This window comes from Lipotes vexillifer, unplaced genomic scaffold (assembly GCF_000442215.2).
Source record: "Lipotes vexillifer unplaced genomic scaffold, Lipotes_vexillifer_v1.1 scaffold412, whole genome shotgun sequence".
In the NCBI taxonomy this organism is placed as follows: Eukaryota; Metazoa; Chordata; class Mammalia; order Artiodactyla; family Lipotidae; genus Lipotes; species Lipotes vexillifer.
Window position 1 is genome coordinate 459,059 of NW_006798464.1, and position 14,124 is coordinate 473,182.

The 14,124-nt window shown below is 48.8% G+C and overlaps 1 protein-coding gene across 1 annotated transcript; it reads right to left on the reverse strand.

Annotated features, from left to right (window-relative positions):
• Positions 1 to 75: 75 nt before the first annotated feature.
• Positions 76 to 10,346, reverse strand: RLBP1 (retinaldehyde binding protein 1). The gene is made up of 8 exons (XM_007470516.1): positions 10,248 to 10,346; positions 7,955 to 8,044; positions 7,557 to 7,685; positions 6,117 to 6,321; positions 4,364 to 4,542; positions 2,221 to 2,379; positions 1,168 to 1,278; positions 76 to 631 (listed from the first exon to the last, which is right to left on the reverse strand). Exons 2-8 carry the CDS (start codon positions 7,964 to 7,966, stop codon positions 473 to 475), a joined length of 954 nt encoding a protein of 317 aa, XP_007470578.1. The 5' UTR covers positions 7,967 to 8,044; positions 10,248 to 10,346; the 3' UTR covers positions 76 to 472.
• Positions 10,347 to 14,124: the final 3,778 nt, after the last annotated feature.

Consider the following 14,124-nt stretch of genomic DNA (forward strand, 5'->3'; position numbering starts at 1 on the left):
ACATGGAAAGCGTTTCACCTGCCTACCAGCCACCATGATCACTATACTTGCCAGATCATTTTCACTTATATTCCCCCTCTCTTATCTTCTTTTTTATATTTTTAGGGGTGGGAGAGACTTTTAAACCAGCCTCCTTGCCTATTTTCACAGACCCTAAATAGTAAAAGTATTACAAAGAAAATCACTGAGAAGCTTGATTAGAGTCTTTGACACTCAACCTCACACAAGTCTCTGTCCTAAAGCTTCAGAGGCAGTAGGAATATAACTGCCCTCACTTCTTCTTGCTCAAGGGAATTCCCCTGCTTTTTTATTGCCCCCCAGCTTGGGAGGAGGGTGACACCTGAGCTCATCCAAGCCAAGTTCAGAGGAACCACAGTCATCCCAGGCAGCCCTTTTCCCAGCCTTGTGGGTCCAGGGCAGCTGAGGAGAGGCCCAGGGACACTAACTACAGGTCGGATGGCAGGGGATGTTCTCAGAAGGCTGTGTTCTCAGCTTGGGCCCGGGGACCAAAGAGCTGTTCAGCAACGACTTTGCCGTCATACTTGGGCAGTGTGCCCCCAAAGTCGGAGGGCAGGATGTCCTCGTTGAACTCCTGGTAGAAGCTGGAGAGGTCTTCTCCATGGACAAAGACCTGCAGGGAAGCAGAGGAGATAGAGCTGAGCAAGGGGGTTCCCTTAGGATGAGGGCTGGGGGGAGAAGAGGGACAGGACAAAGGCACACATGCCATCTCTGCCTGGTGATGGCCTTCTCAAAAGCCCTCCTTGTTGGGCTTCCCTGGTGGCGCAGGGGTTGAGAGTCTGCCTGCCGATGCGTGGGACTCGGGTTCGTGCCCCGGTCCGGGAAGATCCCACGTGCTGCGGAGCGGCTGGGCCCGTGAGCCATGGCCACTGAGCCTGCGCGTCCGGAGACTGTGCTCCGCAACGGGAGAGGCCACAACAGTGAGAGGCCCCCGAAAAAAAAAAAAAAAAAGTCCTCCTTGTTGTGCTGTCTGTGGGATCCACTTGGTTCGGAACCTTGGTACAGAGCCTGAGGAGGGCTCAGGTGGGGTGCCCTCCTCCTCCACCTTCATCCCTCTTGTCTCCTGAACCCTTTCCTGCTACAGCCCCGTTCACTCACTCACACACCAGATGATCACCGGGCACCTTCCCTGCGTGGCCACGCACTCACCCTCTGGAGCAATTTGCTCTTCAAGAAGGGCTTGACCACGTTGTAGGTCGTGGTGAAATACCACGGCTGGTGGATGAAGTGGATGGCTTTGAACCGGGCTGGGAAGGAATCCTGCAGGGACAGACAGCACCCCACCACATGGCCTCATGACCTGAGAGCTTCCCACTCACTCTCCCACTGCCTCTCCCCATGACAAGAGGACAGAGTTGTCATCACTCGGTTGCCCCAGAGGATAGCCCACTGAAGGTTCCATCCCCAGGCCAGCAGCTGGGGAGCCCTGGCTTCACTGCAGCTCCAAACTGAAGGAAGGATGCCCCAGAGACCACGCAACCCAACCCTCATACTGCGGATGCACAAACCTTGTAATTAGGTGGAATAAGGAAATGAAATGGTAGCCTTGCTTGGTTTTTAGGTGACCAAGGTTTTTCAAATCCACTTGCCTGCTGAGCAGACTGCAAACTATTATAGACCAGAGGTACACTATTGTCATGCCTCATTGTCCTTTGTCCCCTCCCGTGACTCCCACCTCCCATCTCTCCTTTCCAAGGCAAAGCAGATTTAAGATTAGATTAGCTCTAAGAAAGGACTTCTGACACATCAGTATATAGGAGTGAGTTGTCAGGAGCATTAATGATATCTCTTTCTCAGGAGAAATTCACATCCAGAGGGAGGCAGCATGACATATGTGGACAGAGAATGGGATTCTAGGTCAGAAGGTGTAGGTTCAAGTCCCACCTCTGCCACTTGATAGCTGTGTGACCTTGAGAAGTCACTCAAATCTGAGCCTAGATTTCCAGGTTTGTAAAGCGAAGCAGGGAAGCAGGGAGAGAATGCTTTTAAGGAGTTAATGAATTAATGAATGTGAACATGTGGCAAACTGTTGATCACCACGAAGTGTTTGTGGCTGGGGCAGTGATTGTCATTGCTCTTTTGGGCACTAGGCGGCTGTCTTCTCAGGTCCCTGCCAGCGTCATTAAACCAGGAAACCCGGCCCAGCCTCCCAGCCTTCCCACCCGTGAGAGGCTCCTGCAGGACAGGGTTCTGTGGCCTCACCTGGAGCATGTCCACCATCTTCCTGAGATCTGAAGCCCGAAGTCCAGCAGCCTGCTGCATGGTAAAGCCCTTGAAGTTCTCAATGATGCAAAAGCCATTAATTTGAGTTTCCTCATTCTCCAGTAGCTTCTCCAGGATGAAGCAGTATGCCTGCAAGATCTTGGGCACAACGTGAACGGGCTGTAAGATCCAACCCACAAAGACAGTTAAGACTCAAGGTCCTAACAGGAGAGCTAACTGGTATACCCCTTCCCAGAGGTAATTTGTCACAGGCTTTGAGCTGGGACAGTCCACCTCTGTGAATGTATGCCAAGAAGATAATCTTCAATGTCATATCCACGGTTAGATGCCAGAGTGTTTATCCTTGTACCCCTATGATAGTGGAACAACCTAAATGGCCAGCAATAAGGGACTGGTGAAATTATGGTGTATTCATGCCATGGAGTATTCTACAACGGTGATATATAAGACTAATGATATAGAAAGGTATCCATTCATGGTATATTATTGTAGCGTACAATCCCATTTTTATAAGAAAAAATGTGTATGTCTGTGTGCATATGCGTTCACATATGTTTCTAGGTTTCTAGAAAAAATAGGCTGGAAGGATGTCAGTGGTAGAAATCTCTGGGTGGTAGAATTGTGGATGATTTTAAATTTGTGATTTTTTTGGTATTTTCTAAAATGAGTAGATATCACTTATGTAACAAGAAAAAATATTTGTAAGTCTCTTCCTTACCATACGTATGTATGCCTCAGTCCTAAAGCCAGTATCTTATTCAGTAGCAAACACTACAGGCATCCCTAATACGATCAGGAACAAGATAAGCATGTTCACTTTCCCCACCACTATTCAACTCTGTGTTGGAAGTAGTGGCCAGTGCATCCAAGTTGTTTTGTTTTGTTTTGTTTTAAATCAAGGGTATAAGAACTAGAAGAGGAAAAGAAAAAATGTCCCCCATTTACAGATAATATGATAGTATTCTTAGAAAATCTGAGAGAGTCATTTATATGAGTAACATAAATAACAGAAGAATTCAGTAAAAATACCAGTATACAAAATTAACATACAAAACCAATAATCTTCATAGATACAAAAAATAACCAAGTAGGAGATATAATGGCAGAGAAAGTCCCACCTATAGCAACAATAAAATAAATACTTACGACAAACTTATTGACAAACATGCATAAGGTTTGAAAATTTTAAAACACTCCTGGAAGCTCAAAATGTAAAAGGGAAGGCATCCCTTTTTTGTGGATAGTACCACTGGCCATGGATGTTGCATTCATAAAGATGCTGATTCTCCCCAAGTTTGTTATTTACATTAATGTTATACCAATAAAAATCTCCTGACATTTCTCCTAGAGCTTAATAAATTAATTCTAAAGTTCATAAGGAAAGGTAAACATGCAAGAAGAGCTAGAAAAGCCCTGAAAAAGAGGAGCATTAAGGACAGAACTAATCCCAACAGATATTAAACATTCTATACCATCTCTATAATTAAAACAGTGTGATATTGGAGCATGAAAAGACAGACCGATGGCACAGAATAGAAAGTCCAGAAATAGATCCAAACACATATGAAGATGCAGAATATGATAAAGATGGCATCTCAAGCCACTGGGGAAAACGATGGACTTTTAAATAAATGGTGTTGCGACTACTAGGCAGCATCTTCTAAAATGAGTTTGTACTTCTTTTTAAAGGCCTGGTGGCACATGCCAGAGTTCTCCCAAGATAAACCCTAGTTCCCCCGCTAGGACAGCTCTCTTAAAGACCTGACAAGTGAAATCACATATATATATATATGGTCTGTGTCGCTCTCAGCTTTCAGCAATTGGCAAGGCTGATCTCAGCTCGTGGCCCACAGCTGTCACTCCCACTTGGCAGGGGTACCAGGGGGCGGCCATGTACTGGCCAGTGGGCCCTGCCTTCAAAGCTGCTGGGTTTTCCAGCTGCCATGGCACATCCTAGGACTTCTCCTCCTGCCGGGAAAGGGTCTGGTGCCATGAGCTACTGGCCATTCCCCCACAAACCTCGCCTCCTGAGGAGCCAGGAATGAGGGTCCAATAGAGGCCAGGTTTGGAGGAGGGAGCCCAGCCCAGGGGATGGGAGGGAGCCAGGCGAATCCCCACTGACCTCATCAAAGGTGATTTCTTCAGAGTCCCAGTTCTCAATATTGAAGAGCATGACCACTCGGCCATACTTGTCCCTACTGGAGAGGACACCAGGGTAGCCAGCCTCGACAGTGCAGCGGACAGCCTCCAGGGACAGGCTGTCGAAGAGCTCTGGGTACTGAAGCCGGAAGTTCACGTAGCCTGGCAGAGGGGGAGCAGAAGAGGCCCCTCAGGGAGCCAGCCCATCCTGGGGTGGCACATGGTGGTCATCCAGAGACCCAGGCTCCTGCCTGGCTCCTCCACCTACATGCTATGTTTAACCCAGCAGGATACTCAACCTTTCTGTGCCCCATATTACCTCTCCAAAAAATAGGACGATAATATTGGCCTATCTCACCAAATTGCTGTGGTAATCAAACAAGATTCCAGGTACAAACGCCGTGAGTAAACTGTAAAAACACAAGATGTAATCCTAAATCTAAGGACAATTACTATTTGGTATTTTTCTCTTTCCCACCGGTAGAGGCACAGGTTTCTCAGTTGGGCACAGGGTTAGCTGAGTGGGGGAGTGGGGAAATGACCCCCAGATAAAACCCAAAGCAGGACACAGAGGCCCTCTCTGACTCCAGCAGCACTCCCACCACCCACTAACCCCACCCTGACCCATCCTGAACAGGTCCCCGCCTATCTGCGATTGTCTCTTCCACCAGACCCCGGAGGGACCAGGCCCAGAGGAGGTTTGGGGAGGCGTTTGCCAAGGGAAAGCCACTTACCTCCCCGCTGCTCCTCCAACACTCCAGGCCCGTTCCCACCACCTAGCCTTCGTCCTTGCTGTACCCTCTGCCTTACTGCTCTTTCCCCAGGCATCTCATTTCCTTCGAGTTTTTCTTTAAGAGTTCTCTTTGCACTGGAGCCTTCCTAGCCTCTTTACCTAAAACTTCGACCCCTCAGTCCTTTATATCCACCTTCTTTATTTTTCACTGTATATTTTTATTTTATTTGTCTGGTTTATTATTTCCACCATTAGACTGTAAGACCCACGAGGGCCGGCAGTTCTTGTCTGCTTTGTTCTCTGCCACATCCTTTGTCCTAAAACAGCAGTTGGCAAAGCAAAGCAGAGAATTACCATTTGCGGAAGGAAGGAAGAAGTAAGGAGAATCATCAGGCTGCATAGGGCCTGCTCAGACACCCCTTCCCTCCACCAGCACCAAGGACTTGATTTCCTTAAGACACTGGTCTTCATCCCGTGGGCACGGCCAGGATGGTTCTGTCCTTGGGACTCACCCCCAGGGCTGGCACGATCTTCAATTCTACTATGCGTGAGGTTTGGGTACCTGAGGGGAGTCAAGCTCATACCCACCTTCCCTGCAGTGCTCCAGAGCCAAAACCTAGGCTGGGCGGGTGGGGAAGGGGAGAGCAGGGGTGAGAGAGGAAACTACCCCAATTTGGGCACCCAATTTGGGTGACTCAGTTCTGCTCATTGAGACTCAGGAGAGTGGAGAGGCGGGGCCAGACCTCTAGGAATCTGGTCCTGCCAGACTCATCCATTCATTGTCAGAGCTGAAAGGGATCTTGAAGGGTATTTAGTTCACACACCCATTTTACAGGTAAGGAAAAGGAGGCTCAGAGAGAGTGACTTATATAGCACAGGGAATGGGAGGGAAGTGAAGTGCCCTGGTGAGGGTCAACACCCTCCTCGTGACCTTCCCCCCTTCCCCCCTCACTCCCCACCCCCTGCAGCCTTCCCAGGGCCACCCATCCTGTGCAGGCCTCACCTCTGAGCAGCTCGTAGGCTCGGCCCACGTGGAATTTGCGCGCGCGGATGAAGCGCAGGAAGAAGGCGCTGTCCTTTCCCTGCACCCTCTCCGCTACGGCCACGGCCAGCTCCTGCCCCGAGGCTGCCTCCCCCTGCACCAGCTCCTGCAGCTCCCGCACCGCCTCGTCCCGGGTCTCCTCCCTCTCATTCAGCTCGTCCTTGGCCTGGAACAGGGGTGGGGTGCAGGCACGAAGTCAGGTAAGCGCGGGTGCGGGAGGCTCCTCCAGGTGCCAGACCGGCTGAGGAACAGAGGGCATGGCAGCTGGGGCCATGGCTGCTCTGCCCACAGGGGCAGCTTCTGCACTGGCAGCACCTCAGACTGCCAATTACATTTGGAGAAAATTAGGTCAAACTTTCATCCTGGGTTTGTTTGAGGACACAGCCAGAGAGCTAAACGTTTCTAATCACAACAGCCTACTGGAGACCTGACTTAGCACACTGCTAAGTCCTTTAGATACATTATGTTTTTAAATCTGCCACAATCTGTCACAGGAAGGTTGTCATCTTATCCCCATTTCTCAGGGTGAGCAGACTGAGGCTGATAGAGGTCAAGGTATTCTTGACCAAGGTCACCCAGATAAAAACGGGTGAAGCTGAAACTCTTACTCAGGTTGGACTTTTAATCGCTTCACTCTGCTGCCTCCCAGGCTCATTTCTGATCTTTCCAAAATCAAAGATACCAGGCAGATGGCAGCCTGTCCTCTGCCTCCTATTCCTCCCCTTGGCTGAGCCTGGAGAACTCCTCAGCATGCCAGGGGCAACTCTTTCCTTGGAAGGCATGAGGGGGAAAGGCAGGCCTGGGGGAGCCCAGAGCACCTTTCCCTTGAGACGCCCAGGGAGCAGAGATGGAAGCCAGGAGCCCGGGTCCAGCTCAACCCCAAGACAGCTCTGCCACCCTCCACAGAGCACAGTCTGATAAACTCTGAACTGGTCCAACAACTTTCTTTCACAGGTACAGAAAGCAAGACCCAAAGAGGGAAAGAAGTTTGCTCAAGGTCACACAGCAAGTTGGAAGTCGGTCTGTTATTAGAACTCAGGCCTTTTCCTATCCAATGGGGGCAGCAGGTGGATCCCTGTTCTCCAAGGCCATTGCAAACCAATGTTCCTCACATCTGAGTCTAGGATGATCCCTGGTCCAGAAGCCCTAGGTCTCGGCATTGGTTTCAGGGAACACTGTTGGTGCCATAGTCTTGGAATAGGCTGGCCTGGACATCTGGTCACCCCAACTGCTGCCATGGCCCTGACCTTCAGAATAGCCCCTAGAACAAGCCAGTCCTTTAGGTCCAGAATGACCTGGAGAGCTGGTGCTGGACCCTTTCTATAGGAGAGAGGATGCTATCAACATTCCCCCTTGTTGCCTCTCTACCCTGTCCCTCTGCACACCCCGGGGCCACCTCACCTTCTGCAAGGTGTGGCGGGGCAGCTGGCTGCACTGGCCAAAGACAGGTCCATGGTCTTTGGTTGTAAGCCGCTCCAGTTGGGCGCGGAGCTCTTGTTCCTCTTCAGGGACCATGCGGAATGTGCCCGCCTGGGCAGAGAGAAGTCAGGAAAAGACAGGAAGAGACCCCCAGTAACCTGAGCAAGCCAGTCAAATGGGTCTGCTCAGACCCTAAACTAGTGCTTTTGCCCAAGATCACTGTTGAGCTTCCTCCCTTTGGGTGGGGTCAGGGACCGCAGAGAGGTTGTAGGGGTGAATGCCCATAATCCTGAGCAGACCAGATGACAGAGAAGCAGGAAGGGAGAAAGGGAAGGAGAGAAGGTGGATGGAGGGGAGCCCCAGGGCACAGGGGTACTCACCCCCTCTGACATGCTGCTTCTGGAAGACTCGGAGTGCTCGGGAAAAGAAGGACCCCGCTTCTGTCCTGGCCTCTCCAGGCAGCCTCCTTCCTAGGAGAGGAAGTCAGGGCTGCAGTGGTGTGGAGAAACTGTTCTGTTATTGTCTCAGAACAGTGGATCTCAAACTTTTGAGTGCATCAGAATCACATGGGGCATTTGTTATAAATGCAGATGCCTGGGCCCTGCACCTGTGATTCTGACTCAGGAGGTCTGAACTGGGGCCCGGGCATCTATACTTTAAAGCAGCACCCCCGGTGGCTCCGAAGAAGGTGGTTCTTGGGCTACACTTTGGGAAACACCCCTTTGAGAAGGAACACACACAAAAATACCTCAAACCTCAGTTCTTAAGGTGAGTTGGCCCAGCCAGGGAAAAACTAGGATCAGCCTTCATTCTCAGTTACATGATCACTGCAGGATAAGGCAATCCATCCTCCCATTTGTGGCCCTCCTTTTCCAGCCCAAAGGGGCACCTCAGAAACTTCCCAACCTAGTGGATGGCCCCGTTCCAGTGAATTAACTCTCCAGAGGGGTGATGGCTAGTTACATAACCATAACTGGGTGCGTGTTCTGTGCCTTGTGATGCGCTATTTTCAAATCCATTGTCTGGGAGCCAGCATTATTATCCCCATTCCACATAGGAGGAAACAGGCCCAGGAGAATAAGTGACTTGTCCAAGGTCACACAGCCCGCAATAGCCAGGGATCGGGACTTAAGTCCAAGCTGTGAACTTTCCATCAGCATCAAGAGGCAGCCTGTTGTGGCAAAAGTTAGACCTGGGTTCGAATTCTCTCTTCCATTTGCAAGCTTTATGATTTAACCTGTATCTTGGCTGTCCCCTGTAAAAGGGAGATGGAAGTTTATGAGGATTTAATTAAATAATGAACACAGAAGCAGTGCCTGCCCACCAGAACCAATTTCATCCATTGCGCACATGACAACCCACTGAGTATCTTTGGAGACAGCTTTTCTATTTCCAGATTTTCCCCTCTCCTACCTAAATGTCCCCAGACCTGTCACCACCCTGCTCCTGCCTCTGACCAGGTTCCCGTTGGTCAGTTCTGTCATCTGTTCACTGTTGATTAGTAGCAGAGGTGGGACTGGAACCTATGTCTGCCTGCGACCAAGACTTGCTTTGACACCTAGAGCCAAGACATCTCCAGGCAAACTCCCTAGGAGAGCTGGTGTCACAGAAAACCCTTTAGGGTCAGAGAGAACCAGGTTTGAATCAGGCTTTGTCATTTACCACCCATATGAGCTAGGGCAGTAGGTTATTTAACCTTTCTGAGCCTCAGTTTCCTCATCTGCAAATTGGGGATAATAACCACACTTACCAAATACAGTTGTAATAAAGATCCTATAATTTCTGTAGGGTACCTAGAACAGTGTTTTGCTCTAAAACATAGTTCACCTTCCTTTTCTTAGCATCATACTGGTCATTACCCCAACTTGTACAGAGAGACTTAGAGGATGCTAGGGAATATCTGAGGATCTCCCATTTCCTGCCTCTCCCACTCCACAGACCCAGCAGGGCAGGGAGGTTCTGGGGGCTGTCATCCACCAACAGGAATAAAATCTAAGTCAGCTTTCTAGCAGGTAGACTTCCAAATATGCAGGCATATATACAAGACAGACTGAGATACGACTGTGCTCTCCCTTGGATTTTGCTGGAACAGAAAGGGAGAGGCTGACAGAACTCCCTGAGCAAGGGGCTCAGACAGGAGAGACAGTGGCTAGACACTCTCAGCCAGTTAGGCAGCTCATCATGACAAGATCCTAGATCTTAGAAATGGAGGGTTAAAGTCAGTATAGCAACTCTTTTTAAAATATGCCCAATCTACTAACTGTGATTTTTTAAATATTGAGTTATGAGCTGTATACAAGAAAATATACCCACCCCTCGCTCCGTGTCGAGGCTGTTCCCTGCCGTCTAGGGTTGCCAGTTAAAATACAGAATGCCCAATTACATGTGAGTTTCAGATGAGCAAAAGTTTTTTTAAAGTGTTTAAGTATGTGCCATACAAATTTGGGACATACTTATACTAAAAAAGTATTTGTTGTTCATCTGAAATTCACATTTAACTGGGTGTCCTATATTTTTATTTGCAAAGTCTGCCATCAGGTTGGTCTGGTTCAACCTGAAAAATGGCTAGCTGGTTTCAGTTTTTGAGCAGCCCGAGATGTGGTCTCCCCACCGCTGACTCCTCACCCTAGTCCTGGGCTTCCTGGCGCAGCCAGGCCCCTGCTACTGACTTACCTGCCAAGTCAGCGGCTCCTCCTTGGGACACCTGGTGCCTGTGTCCTCCAGGGCCTGGAGGTTGCCTCCTCTGGGGGCGTGGCCCAGTCAGCAGGTTGGAATTAGCGTGTCACAAGGAACTTCTCATGGCCCACAGTTTCCCGTTAAATCAGGCTCACAGGGAGGCCCAGATTGGGGCAAGTGACGCACCAGGGGGGAGAGGGGATCAGCCTGGGCCTGGCTGGAGCCACCTCAAAGCCCTCCTTTGTGTGCGTCTGCTCCAGAGTTCCTGCTCAGCCATGTGGAAGCCGGGCTGTGGGGATGGGATCTGGGCCAGCCCCATACGCTTCTCCCCGTCTTCTCTCTCATCGCAGGGAGGTCTGAGCAAGCACACCCCTGGGTAAGACATGCTCAAGATGGAGGGAAATTTTAAATGTGATTGTAGATGAAATGGCAGCTGTGGAGAATCCTGGCCTGTCACCCTCTCCCCGAGCCCAGCAGGGCCTGGCGTGGTTGGGCAGTGAGTGAGGCCAGCTGGGAAATGTAGCTGGTTAAGATTGAGTGTGGAAAGGACAAGACAGGCTGACCCACTTTTAGGCTGTGGGGTGCAGTGATAGGAGCCTGCTTGGGCACCAGACTGCCCACTTTTATATCCTAACTCCGTCACCTTCTAGCTGTGAGACGTGACTTCACCACTCAGTGACTCAGTTTCCTCCTCTGAGAAGTGGGAATAATTAGAGGAAGTCCTATCTCCCAGCATCTCAGAACAGGACTGTATTTTGTTGTTTGTTGTTGTTTGCTTTTGTTTTGGTTTTTTTTTTTTTTGGCCTCACCGCATGGCAAATGGGGATCTTAGTTCCCTGACCAGGGATCAAACCTGAGCCCCCTGCAGTGGAAGCATGGAGTCTTAACCACTGGACCGCCAGGCAAGTCCCAGAATGTGACTGTATTTGGAGATAGGGTCTTCAAGAGGTAATTAAGGTAAAATGAGGTCATCAGGGTGTGTCCTAATCCAATATGACTGGTATCCTTATAAGAAGAGGGAATTTGGACACAGAGAGTTACAGAGGGAAGACGATGTGAAGACACAGGAAGAAGGCACCGTCTACAAGCCAAGGAGAGGGGTCTCAGAAGAAAGCAGCCCTGCAGACACATTTACCTTGGACTTCTAGCCTTCGGAATTGTGAGAAAATGAATTTCTGTTGTTTAAGCCACTCAGTCTGTAGTACCTTGTTACAGCAGCTTTAGCAAACTGATGTAAGTGGGTTGTTGGATTTTTCCCCAGGTATTTCACAGAGTGTGAGGCTCATGGGAGATAATGGAGGTGGAGGTGAGGGCTCAGGCTCCCCACAGGACGGAACTATGGAGGCCCCAGAAGAGGCTTTGTCAAGCTGGGCGATGGACTCTAGCACAAAGAAGAACGCTGCTGTGCACCAAGAACACTTTCGAGTTGATGGCACAGCCCCAACGAAAGTGAGCTACTGTTCCCAGAGATTTTCAGGATGCTGGCAGGCCGCGAGGCCCTGTTTAAAGAGCAGAGCTTTCTATGACATTCCTCTGCTCACAGCTTTTCTCTGCCTCTGCCCTGCCCTTCCCCCCTCCCAAGAGTCACGTTCATGTCCAGTCTCTCTGGCTGGAACAATAGTGCCAGTGTGTGAGCAGAGACGCTGCCCTCATTGGCCCAGACACCTGTGCTGGCCACATTGGCGGACTCTGTGGGCTCCCTGGCTCTCTCTCCCAGGCTGGAGGGAGGGAGGGAGGGGACTTGCATTTGCTGTGCCCCCCATTCTGTACAGTGGCAAGAGCCTTACCAGTGTTACCTCATCCAGTCCTTTCAGATGTGAAGTAGAGAGTAAATTCCCCCTTTCCACAGAATAGGGAAAATTCCCCCTTTCCACAGAATAGGGAACTCAGAGTCAGAGAGGTGAGGAGACCTGCCCAAAGCCACACAGCTGGTAAAGGGTCAAGTCCTGGTCTCTCTAAAGTCCTCTCATTATACAATGCACAAGGCTGCCCCCTTCTCCAGAAGCGCGAGCAACACAGGTGTGACTGCCCAGGGAAGTCACACCTGCCCCCTGGCTGCTGGGGAAGGTGACATCACCTCACCTTCCTGGGAGCAGCTTCAGGGGGCAAGAGTCTGGTCATTGCCATTCCCTCTTGGCCAGTACTAATACTCCTGGGCCAGGGAGGACCTCAAGGGGTGCCTGGGCCTCAACCCCTCCTTTGAGAGATGGGAAAACCCAAGTCGAGGAACATTCTGCGCCTTCCTTAAAATTACACAATGGTATTGAGTGCCCCGACTAGCATGGGCTGACCCACAGGGCTGGCAGCCACCTCGTGCTCTAAAAAGCTCCAGTTCCTCCGGGAGGCATGCTCATTCCATGAAAAAGAGTCTGCCTTGTGGCAGTGGGGGAGTGAGAGGTGTCAGAGATTAAAGTAATGAGGAGTAGAACAATAAAATCAATCTGTATGCTTGTTGAAAGAGTATTTACTAACTAAGTAGGTTTAACAATTTGAGGAAAAACCAGTTGCTGCTTTCAGATGGGAAGTTGGCTTTAGCTCCCCACCACTAAAGAAAAAGATGTAAGTGTTTGCTATGGACTGAAAGTTTCTGTCTCCCGACAGATTCTTATGTCGAAGCCCTAACCACCAATGTGTTAGTATTAGGAGGTGGGTCTTCTGGAAGGTGACTAGATTTAGATAAGGTCATGAGGGTGGGGTCCTCATGATGGAATTAGTGCCATTATTAGAAGAGGAAGAGACACCAAAGCTCTCTCTCTCTCCACATGAACACATGGAGAAAGGCCTCGTGAGCACACAATGAGAAATCTGGCAATCTGCAAGCTTGGAAGAGGGTCCTGACCATGCTAGTCACCTGATCTTGTGCTTCCAGCCTCCAGAACTGTGATAAAATAAGTGTCTCTTGTTTAAACCATCCAGTCTATGGTATATTTTTATGGCAGTGTTTATAGGAAGGAAGCCGTAGAAAGGGAGAGGTTAAAGACTAAGGTCAGAGAGGGGTAAGTGATAGTAAGTAAGGTTCTTGGTGAGAAGATGGAACAGAGAGGGAGTCATTGCTCCAGTGGAAGTATCAGCCTTGGCTGGGTTGGTCGAACACTCTCCCATTGCTACAGAAAGCTAAAGAGAAGAATTTGTGTGGATGACAGTGAGTTTAAAGGTTTGGTGTAAAGTTAAGGTCATCTGCTGTGAGTAAAGGAGGAGATAGGAAAGTTTGAAATGATTCTCATGAAGAAAAAAAAGGTTAAACTTACTAGGGAAGATTGGCTGTGTTGAAGGCTTGAGATTGGTTACAATGACTTCTTTTTTTCAAACTGAAGTATAGTAGATTTACTATGTTGTATTAGTTTCAGGTGTATAGCACAGGGATTCAGTTATATATATCTATATATTATATATAATATATATATATTCTATATGTATTATTTTTCAGATTCTTTTCCCTTATAGGTTATTACAAAATATTGAGTATAGTTCCCTGTGCTATACAGTAGGTCCCTGTTGGTTATCTATTTTATATATAACAGTGGGTATATGTTAATTCCAAACTCCTAATTTATCCCTCCTGCATCTTTCCCCTTTGGTAACCATAAGTTTGTTTTCTATGTCTATGCATCTAATTCTGTTTTGTAAATAAGTTCATTTGTGTCTTTTTTTTTTTTTTTAGATGCCACATATGAGTAGTATCATATGATATTTGTCTTTCGTTGTCTGGCTTACTTCACTTACTATGGTAATCTCTAGGTCCATCCATGTTGCTACAAATGACATTATTTCATTCTTTTTCTTAATGGCTGGGTAATATTCCGCTGTGTGTGTATATATATATATATATATATATATATATATATATATACCATATTTTCTTTATCCATTCATC

What these genes read in the sequence shown, in the direction of transcription:
- RLBP1 (XM_007470516.1), bottom strand. An exon ending in CCCGCCACACCTTGCAGAAG is followed by an intron (nt 6,322 to 7,556) that starts GTGAGGTGGCCC and finishes CCCCTGTTCCAG; the next exon opens with GCCAAGGACGAGCTGAATGA. An exon ending in AAGAAATCACCTTTGATGAG is followed by an intron (nt 2,380 to 4,363) that starts GTCAGTGGGGAT and finishes GTTGTGCCCAAG; the next exon opens with ATCTTGCAGGCATACTGCTT.